At 53.1% G+C, this 10,488-nt stretch overlaps 1 protein-coding gene across 1 annotated transcript; it reads right to left on the bottom strand.

Annotated features, from left to right (window-relative positions):
- Nucleotides 1-1,438: 1,438 nt before the first annotated feature.
- On the bottom strand, nucleotides 1,439-9,271 carry GUCA1A (guanylate cyclase activator 1A). Its single transcript, XM_047795539.1, has 4 exons — nucleotides 8,749-9,271; nucleotides 2,928-3,077; nucleotides 2,481-2,574; nucleotides 1,439-2,204 (listed from the first exon to the last, which is right to left on the bottom strand). Exons 1-4 carry the CDS (start codon nucleotides 8,947-8,949, stop codon nucleotides 2,032-2,034), a joined length of 618 nt encoding a protein of 205 aa, XP_047651495.1. The 5' UTR covers nucleotides 8,950-9,271; the 3' UTR covers nucleotides 1,439-2,031.
- Nucleotides 9,272-10,488: the final 1,217 nt, after the last annotated feature.

Genomic DNA, 10,488 nt, shown 5'->3' with positions numbered 1-10,488 from the left:
GATTTCATGGGCCTGACAGTCATATAGAGTTAACTTTAGAAATAATGTAAGGTAAAAAAGTCGATTAAAAAATAACAGTAATCCAGAGTTCCTGTTTGGCTCAGTGGGAACGAACCTGACTAGTATCCATGCAAACTCGGGTTTCATTCCTGCCCTCACTCAGTGGGTTAAGGATCCGGCGTCGCTGTGGCTGTGGTGTAGGCCGGCGGCTGCAGCTCCGATTTGACCCCTAGCCTGGGAAATTCCATATGCCGCGGGTGTGGCCCTAAAAAGACAAAAAAGAAAAACAAAAACAGTAATCCAGCTGGGACACAGATGCCCCAAATCATGAAGCTGGCACGTGACTGAGGCTGGGAAATGTCCTAACTCTATTCAAATACCCTCCCAGCTCTGAGGTCCAGCTTTTCCCAAGGCAACCACCAAGAGGGGAAGCAGAGGAGTTCCCGTCGTGGCGGAGTGGTTAACGAATCCGACTAGGAACCATGAGGTTGCGGGTTCGATCCCTGCCTTTGCTCAGTGGGTTAACAATCCGGCGTTGCTGTGGCTCTGGCATAGGCCGGTGGCTACAACTCCAATTAGACCCCTGGCCTGGGAACCTCCATATGCCGTGGGAGCGGCCCTAGAAAAGGCAAGCAAAAAAAAGGGTCAACTCCCTTTGTTCCCAAGCTGCCCCAGGCTCTGACCTCCACCTTCCCTAGCTAGGGCTTCATCCCCCTGCCCTTTCCCCTTGTTTGCCCCCTCTCACCCCTGGATTTTTTTTTTTTTTTTTGTCTTTTGTCTTTTTGTTGTTGTTGTTGTTGCTATTTCTTGGGCCGCTCCCACGGCATATGGAGGTTCCCAGGCTAGGGGTTGAATCGGAGCTGTAGCCACCGGCCTATGCCAGAGCCACAGCAACGCGGGATCCGAGCTGCGTCTGCAACCTACACCACAGCTCATGGCAACGCCGGATCCTTAACCCACTGAGCAAGGGCAAGGACCGAACCCGCAACCTCATGGTTCGTCAACCACTGCGCCACGAAGGGAACTCCCATCACCCCTGGATTTTTATTTACTCCCTGAACTTCCCCCACACCCAGCTGAAGTCTCCAGGTTCAGAAGAAAGCATCTTTGAAAAAATGATCACAACTGTTCCAGCCTGTCTCTCCCTGGGTTCTTGGACCCCTAAAGTTGGGGGTGTGCAAAGAATGGGGCTAGGGCCCACCTGCGACAGACTGCGCCACTTCCCAACCCATGTCAGATGTCACTGCAGCAAGAGGGATTTAAGTTAGACCAGACATGATGAGGACACGTGCTATAAGCAATGAGTCACAATCCTGTGGGGAACCATGAGAACCACATGCCACCAAGGGGCCAGCAGGGGAAGAATGAGGATGTGGCACAGTCACTTCTGAATAAATGTGGGTTTCCTCTGGATAAAGGAGGACTTTCTATAGTATCATAGCTTCTCTTAGCATATTTTATTATACTGATGCTTAGCCTGTGAGTTCTTTGAGGATGAGAACTGTCCTCTTTGCACCTCTAACATCTAGCGTTAATAAAGTAGGTATTCGACGTATGCTTGCTGAAAGGGGAACAAATCAACACAGACCACACACATCCTGGGGGCAGGATGGGCGTGTGACACAGTGCCCAGATGGAGGCTGCAGCCACCAGATCTGTAGGAGTCCATTCGAGTCCAGGGAAAGCCCACCTCCACATCAGAGCTTCTCTACCTGGAAGTGTGTGCAACTGAGAAGCTCAGTGGAGGAGGTGGTAAAGCTGGAGGAAGTGCCAGAAGGGGCCAGATGTTGAAGGTTGCCCCCAGCAGGGAGCAATCACCTCCACCTGAGTCACACAGAAGGTTCCAGAACCATCTGTCACTTTCCCCAGCTCTAGGCTCCGGTCCCTGCCACTCTGCTGCTACTGTGAGCCGGGAAGAGGTGAACTGAGCCTTGGAGTTCAGTAAACTCGACCTACCTAGTATTAAAACAATGCGACACCAGGCACCACCACACATCCCCTCCCCAAAACAGAAGCCACAGGGCGGTGGGCTCAGCCGGCTGCCTCCGCTGCCTCAGACTCCCCACCGCCAGCCCCCTCCTCATCCTGCTCTCCGTTCTGGAGCCTGCGCACAATGCGGGTGAGGTCGAGGCTTCGCGTTAGCGTGTCCAAGAGCATCTGGTCCTTCTGGACGCCCTCCATGAACTCCTCCAGGGAGAGTTCCCCTGTGGCAGAGAGAAAGGGAATCATGGGCAGAAGGCGTTCACGTCTGCGATCCGGGACCCAGAGCTGCAGTCTCATAAAGGGGACAGAACCACGGCTAGAGGACCGCGGGGCCAGGGACCAAAGTCTGGGGCAGGGATCCCCCACAGCCAGCTCTGCGGCTGGGGCCGAGACAGGTGGAGGTAGCCAGCAGCGGCCCCTTTGTGCCTCCCCTCCTGCCCTTCTTCCCTGGCAACATCCCCAGTAACCCAACCCCTCGTGCCCTCTGCGCGGCTCACCATCGCCATTGACGTCAATCTTGGAGAACACGGTATCAGTGAACTCCTCCGCGGTCATGGTCGAGTCGCTGCAGGGGTTAATGGCTCGGATGGCCTGGGAGGGAAGAAGGAGACGTGAGAGGACCCGTCCTAATTCGTCTCAGCCTTGGGGATGGAGCAAAGAGAGCTCCTCAAGTTCCCAACAGCCGCGAGTAGAGGTCAAGGCGCCTGAGGCCTCATGCACAGCTGGGGCAGCGCTTCTGCAGCTCTGGGTACAGGTCAGGAAACCGAGGCCCAGAGAGGAAAGGGAGCCTGGCCCAGGTCAAGCAGCTGGTGAAGGCCCGAGCCACCGCCAGGAGCCTCGTCCCAATCCTGTCCCCTTCTGAGAAGGCACTTCCTCGAGCGGACCCAGCCCCGGGCTCTCAGCTCCGGCCCCGCCCCTGCCCAGCCCGCTGCACCTGGAGTTACCCGAATGATGGTGAGCAGCTCGTCACGGTCGATGCATCCGTTGCCGTCCACGTCGTAGAGCTTGAAGTACCAGCGCAGCTTCTGTTCCACCTTCCCCTTGAGGACCAGGCTGAGCGCCGCCACGTATTCCATAAAGTCAATGTAGCCGTCCTGGGCGAGAGGAGCCGCCGCCTGAGCCCACTCTGTCCCGGCCTCTCCCGGGCCACGCCCATGGCCACGCCCCGGCAGCCCAGACCACGCCCCCTTGGCGCCCATCCCCTTCGTTGCCCCCCTTGCTTGCACCAGAGGCTGCTAATCAAATCTGGTTAACCAACCGCCACTGGGCTGTGAATGGCTTATGCTAACCCTTCACAGGTGTTTTGGTTCTAGTCATAACTGGCTGCTTCCGGGTGATCTTCACACTTCAGCTTTTCCTGTTTTTGGAGGGGGGGGCAGATGTGGGGGGGGGGCAGATGTGTGTAGGCGGGAGGAGAGACCCGGACAGCTGCAGGGGTGAGGCCGTCGTTTAAAGGAGGGCTAAGGAGACAGAGTAGGGCCAGAGGCAGCTGGGGAGGCACCAGGCCTTTCTCATTCTTCCCCTTATTCTTTGAACCTTACCGAGCCCCTCCTACGTGCTGTGATAGTCTGAAGATTCAGAACCCAGTAAGATAGACCCCTGTCCTGATGGGAGCTCAGTGTTGAGGACGCAGGTTTGAATACCGCCTTCACCCCCGAACATGTGGGATCTGGGGCAAAGGATTCAGTATGTCTCTGGCCCTCAATTTCCTCAACTGTAATAGTTCCCACTTCCACGAGATTGTTGCGGGCTTGAATGAGTCCAGGTACCAAAAGCACTCAACACTGCCTGGCACATAATTAAACCTATTATTAGCTATTATTATTACTACTATGACTATTATTGTCATCAATTTGTTATAAAGAGATCACTATGTCATCATGATGTATATTCAATGACAATACCTCTGGGCAGGACATTATGGAATCACAGAATAGGAGCGCCCAGCTCTGCAAGGACAAGTGCAGCAGGGAGGCTTCCTGGGGGAGGCGATGACCTTGCTGAGTCTTGAGGGAGTGGCCATGGGGGAAAGTGGTACAAGACATTTTTGCGCAATTTTTCTCCAGGATCCCCCAAATGGTCAGCAGCTGGCCCTCTGCCGGCCCTACCAGCCTTCCCAATGGGGCAGGGAAGCAGGGAGCACAGGCCTGCCTCTGCCCACACTCCCCGCCTTCCCGCCAAGCTAAGAGAAGCTGGGAGAGGGAAGCCTTTGTCTTGCTGAGGCTGAGCGCTAAGGAAAGGAGTACAGGACTCAGAGCATGTGAACTTGGAGTCCAGTCCCTGTTCCTCCGCTTATTCACAACCATGACTCTGAAATCAGGAAGTTAACCAAGAGGCAGATTTGGGGTCCGCGTGACGAACTCTCTAACAGGCAAGTGTCTTGTGTAGTAATGAGCTCCCCATCACTGGAAGTGTCAAGCAGAGGTTGGGGAACTGTTATTAGGGAAATGGCAGAGGTTGGGCCGGCTGCCCTCTGAGATCTCCCAGTTCTGTGCTAGTCTTTGGCCATGGTGAGGCTGTAAGCACTCTGGGCCCCACAGTGGGCATAGGGGTCGTGATGAACATTTGTGTGGTGCTTGTCTGTGCTCAAGGGCTCTCTCACATGCCTTAATCAATCAGTCCTTGCCCAACCCTCTCCTCAGGTTCATTGTCAGGATGGAGCCAGGCTTAGAGAAGAAGACTGCTAAGGAGGTTTCCTCTGGGCTGGGGACATGGGGTGAGGATAATTTTGCTTTTTTTTTTTTTTTTGCCTTTTTAGGGCGGCACCCATGGCATATGGAAGTTTTCAGGCTGGGGGCTGAATCAGAGCTGCAGCTGCCGGCTGACACCACAGCCTCAGCTGTAACACCAGATCTGAGCCGCATCTGTGACCTACACCACAGCTCACAGCAATGCCAGATCCTTAACCCACTGAGCGAGGCCTGGGATTGAACCCGCGTCCTCATGGATACTAATCAGGTTCGTTAACCTCTGAGCCACAACAGGAAATCTGCTTTTCATTTTTTATATTTATTATTAGAAACTTTCACAATGAGCCCTAAGTTTTTGGTAATTAAAAAAAATTTTTTTTTGTCTTTTTCTAGGGTCATGCCTTCGGCATAGGGTAGTTCCCATACTAGGGGTTGAATCTGAGCTGTAGCTGCTGGCCTACACCACAGCCACAGCCACACCAGATCCTTAATCCACTGAGCAAGGCCAGGGATCGAACCTGCAGCCTCATGGATGCTAGTCAGATTTGTTTCCACTGAGCCACAATGGGAACTCCTAAAATTTTTTAAATTTTGTGATTTTTGTAATTAAAAAAAAAGGCCAAGAGGGGGCAATGGAAACATATGTGTGTTTGTGCCAGAAAGACCTAAACCATGTCTTAGGAGAGGTGTGACCTTTGACAAGTCACATGACCTCTGAGAGTCTCAGTTCCTCGGCTCTGAGACGGGAACAGCCGTGTGCAGGTTTCAAGATCATGGTCTGGATTAGGCTCAGTAGTAATACTACAACAACACTAACCTTTTTTTTCATGCTTCATGTAATTTGTGTTTTGCTCACTTTCCTCATTTAATATCACAACCACCCCTGGGTATGTTTGTCCCTGTTTTCAGAGGAACAGCTGAAGGTGAGAAGGGTGAGGCCACGTGCGAGTGAATGACAAAGCTTTGTCCAGAAACTGGTCCCCTAATTCCCACCCAGCGCTCAGATACAAGGATGGCAGATTTACATGGATTTGTGTGCACCTGTGGGATGGCCGGGCACAGCCAAGCCCAGGCAAAACTGGCAGGTAAGCAAAGCATATGCTAGTTACCCAGGTCCATCCCCACTCACAGCCGTACCCCCAACCCTGCCCACCCACTCTAGGATACAACCCTCTTCTCGCTTTTTTTTTTTTTTTTTTTGCTTTTTAGGGCCCCACATGCAACTTATGGAAGTTCCCAGGCTGGGGGGCGAATCAGAGCTGCCGCTGCCGGCCACAGCCACAGCAGCACCAGATACGAGCTGCGTTTTTGACCTACACCACAGCTCCCGGCAACACTGAATCCTTAACCCACTGAGCAAGGCCAAGAATGGAACCCACAACCTCCTCATTACTAGTTGGATTCGTTTCTGCTGAACCACTACGGGAACTCCCTATACCTCTTTTCTGATTCAGGGGCTGGCAAATTTTTCTCATAAAGGGCCAAATAGTAAATATTTCCATTTTATAAAATAGAAAATTTGTAAACGAATGGGTGTGGTGTGTTCTAATAAAATTTCATTTACAAAAAATAGGCTCATGGGACTGTCATTTGCACTCCCCCCATTCAACTCCCCTCTGTAGCAAAGCTTCCCAGTCCTGTGTCCCATCTCATAGCCAGCCTGCTCGACTGCTTTATGCTTGTGGCAATGGGTGAAAGCAAGGTTGCCCAAAGTGTGATTCATGCCATCGGCCGGCACAAGGCACTTTTGATGTTGCAGAGACGCTCTTCAGTTTAGCAAGTATATATTTAAATTAATGTATAGGAATTCCTGTTGTGGCTCAGTGGTAACAAATCTGACTCGTATCCATGAGGATGTAGGTTCAATCCCTGGCCTCACTCAGTGGGTTAAGGATCTGGCATTGCCATGAGCTGTGGTGTAGGTCGAAGACACGGCTCAGATCCTGCATTGCTGTGGCTGTGACGGAGGCCGGCAGCTGCAGCTCTAGCTCCAATTTGACCCCTAGACAGGGAACTTCTATATGCCTCAGATGCAGCCCTAAAAAATGTTTTTAAAAAAAATGTATATTATATAATACATAACTATTCCATAAGACTGGTAATTTCTCATGCAGTCATTCACTCATATAAAAATATTGATTAGGCACCTAGTGTGTTCCAGACACTGCCCTGGGTACAAAGGATACAGCAATGAACAAGGCAGACAAAAATCCCTACCCTCATGGAGCACACATTCCAGCAGGAGAGACTGACAATAAACATAAGAGCTAAGCGTTAGTCAATACCCTGTTTTAGAAGATGAGACGGGCTCGGGGGCAAAGGGGAGGATGAGGAAATGCCAGGGTCGGGGCTAGTCCCAGTTAAATAGGGTTGAAACCAGGAGACCAGGGCAGGTGTCAGTGGGAAGGAGACCCTTGACCAGAGCCTTGAAGCAGGGGGAGGTGTGAGCCAAGCAGAGTTCTGGAGGGAGAGAGGCCCAGGCGGCACCCTGGCCCTAAGGCAGGGGTGTGTGTGCAGTGGAGGAGGTCAGGTTTGGGATGCTACAGGTGGTCCTTGCCTGTAATGAAAATCGAAGAGACGGCAAATGAATACTCAGGTTAGGCAAGTACAGGGTTCGTGGGCTGCCCCTCCCTGGTGTCATGTGTGTGATTTTCGGGGGTCCTTCTGGAGACGCATCTTGACTCAAAGGGTTTTCTTGGCAGGCTGGAAGCCAAGCTATTTCAGTGCATTTGGGTATAACGTGCTGAGGCTCAGCCATCAATCAGCCCCCTCTGTTTCAGGAAAGATCACTTCTGGAGCATTCTGGAGGTCCAGCATGATGATGCCACCCCCCCACACACACACCGTCTCCATGCCTCTGCACCCCCACCCCGCACCCCTTTCAGGAAAGCCCTCAGGTACCACAAAGCTGCCCTTGAGGCTGGGACTCAAAGCCCATAATCTGCTTTGGCCCCTTGATCCTGAATATTAGTGAGTTTTAAATAGCCTCTGAGCCCCAGCTTTCCCTAGAAGCCCTTCCTGTGGGCAGCGAGGGGAGCTGGGAAAGCTCTGGGCAGCCTGTCCCTGGCATGTAGTAGACGCGTGGCAGTGTGGCGCCCTCACCTTCGAGGGAGCCCCGGCTGGGATGGGGACCAGCAGGGATGGGGAGATGGGGGTGTGGATTTAGGCCGGTCTACCCAGCCTAAATGACTGAATGGCTCCAAAGAAGTGGAAGATTTGCTGTGAAAAACCAACAGACATTTTAAGTAATGCTCCCACCATCCATAACAGATACAAGGGGAGAGAAAACGAGTTCAAGGCCACTCCCCTGATGAAAACTAGGGGCTCAAACTCACAGTGCTAACCCTTCTTTTGGTCCCCCCTTTATCTTACCAGGAAGTCCTCCCCCAATGCATCCAGGTGACTCGGTGGGGCGACATAATTGGACCACCGCACAGACCTCTTAAGATGAACTGGCATCACTGGATATTTGGGATTTGGAGTAGCCTGGATTCCTCATTGACCAGGCAGCCTGACCGTCCCTTTCTCCATCCACAGAAACTCCTGGGAAGGGTGCCCCAAGCAACGCACCCATCCCAGACCAGCCAGGCAGAAGCTCATCCCCCTGCTCACGGCTCGCCACCCTTCTTCCTTCTGCATCCCGTGAGCATCCAAGGGCCTGAGCAGAAGGACCACGTACAGCGCCAAGCACTTAGTAGGTGCTCTACGACTGTCTTGTACGTGTTCACATTTGTCCCGGGGTGAACAGAGATGTGGGTGTGGAAGAGGCAGAGGGAGCAGCTGATGGATCTCGCCTCTGAGTGCACCGATCGGGGGACAAGGGGGGCTCTGTCTTCCCTGGAGATGGAGGGTGGGGACCAGGGCTGATTTGTGTCTGAAACCCCTGCACCTGACACACAAGAGGCGCTCAGTGGATAGGAGAAAACTGGAATCCCTGAGGTCAACATGCAACCTGCCATAGAATCAACCTGCCCTCCTCCAGCCAAGACACCACCATCCTCACGCCCGTTCCCTCCCCCGCCCCCACACCGGCCAGGGCTGTCCTCCCACACGGCCCACCCAGACCCCTGCTCACTTTGTTGAAGTCAAACGTCTCAAACATCTGCTCCACGTACTGGCTGGCCCACGGGCTCAGGTTCTTGAGGCCGAAGAACTGACGGAACTCGTAGAGGGTGAGCTGGCCGGAGGGGCACTCGGTCATGAACTTCTTGTACCACTGGTGGCATTCGGTGCTGCTCAGCTCCTCCACCGACTTACCGTCCATGACGTTCCCCATTGCCCTGCCGCTTGGGTTGTCAAGGCCCACGACAGACAGACCAGTTCTTTTGCCGCCACTCCCTGCCCCAGGGCAGCCGGGCTTTCTCAGAAGGGGCCCCGGCTCACAGGCCCAAGTCCTCCAGATCTGAGCAAGGAAGGGCCTGATGATTCCCAAAGTGCAGGGAAATGATGAGAGGAGGCCAGCCGTACGGAGCAGTCACGGGGGCTTTGCAAGCCTACATGCCAATCCAGGGGCAGCCAGAGAACGGGTGTTTAAAAGTGCCCATGAAATCTTTGCAGCCAATGAAGATGGCTCCTGGGGAAAAGGAGTGAAAATAGAACAAAGCTTAGAGGCGCACAGGCCCAGGATTACAGCCTTGAGCTGGAGGTGAGAGGATTTTCTTACCCAGTTTGCAATCTCCTTATTCCTTCTTACTGGGACAGAGTGGGTGGCCAGCCAGCAGCTGTTCTGATCCCGTCACCTCCATTCCCTTCTCCTCCTGTTTGGAATGGCTCTCCGTGTTTCTGATTCCTGCCTTCAGGTGTGGAGTTGAGATACCAATGAGATAAAGCTGGTTTCTCTTCCAGAGCTGGGCCAGCTGTGGGCTCCTGTTTAGGGCTGCCGTATACAGTTATCTAGGCTGTGCACTGCGTTCGGCTGTCACAGCTGAGGGATTCCAATCACAGCATGGATGGCTAACATGTGAGGGTGTCTGGGTGATGCAGAGCTTGTGGGCTTCCAAGATGGGTTCTGAGCAGCCAGAGGGAATCCCTTCCTACATAAAACTGCACCAAGACACATAGCCCCCTCCCCCCACACACACTCACTGGTCTGATTTTGACATAATCATATTCCTGAAGTTTGCCTCTTTCCCATCCTGGAAGGCTTGAATTCCACCCTCCGTCTGACTTGAAACCTGACACTATCACCATCTAGGGCATGGGGATAGAGGATATTGGGTGTGTGCCTAGTGGCCTGGGGTGTGTGTGAGAGCGTGCAGGCACATAGGTGCCTGGGTGTGCTGCTACCTGCTGGTCCTGGAAATCTGGGCCAAGCCTAGGGGCCCATCTACTTAACAACGGTCTTCTCTAACCCCTGGTGGGATGCTCTCTGGCCATAGACTTCAAAGCTGGTCTGTTTTTGGAGCCAAGTGGTCTTACGCTGGATGTACTGGGAAAGCCCAGAGCCAGCACTCGCTCTGTCCTGGCTCTTCCCTGTTTCCCTCCCTCCTCTGCTATGTGGACCACCTCCTCTTTAGTTAAATAAAAAGCCAAATAGAGGAGGAGTTCCTGATGTGGCTCAGCGGGTTAAGAACCCCATATAGTGTCCATGAGGATGCGGGCTTGATCCCTGGCCTCACTCAGTGGATTAAGCATCCAGCATTGTCACAAGCTGTGGTGTAGCTTGCAGATGTGGCTTGGACCTGGTGTTGCCATAGCTGTGGCAGAGGCCTCAGCTGCAGCTCCAATTTGACCCCTAGCCTGGGACCTTCCATATGCCACAGGTGTAGCCCTAAAAAGAAAAGAAAACAAGCAAACAAAAAAGATGTATGTTTAT

Source organism: Phacochoerus africanus, chromosome 9 (genome assembly GCF_016906955.1).
Source record: "Phacochoerus africanus isolate WHEZ1 chromosome 9, ROS_Pafr_v1, whole genome shotgun sequence".
Taxonomy (NCBI): domain Eukaryota; kingdom Metazoa; phylum Chordata; class Mammalia; order Artiodactyla; family Suidae; genus Phacochoerus; species Phacochoerus africanus.
Note: the sequence above shows the minus strand (reverse complement) of the source record. Positions and strands in the feature narration are given on the sequence as shown.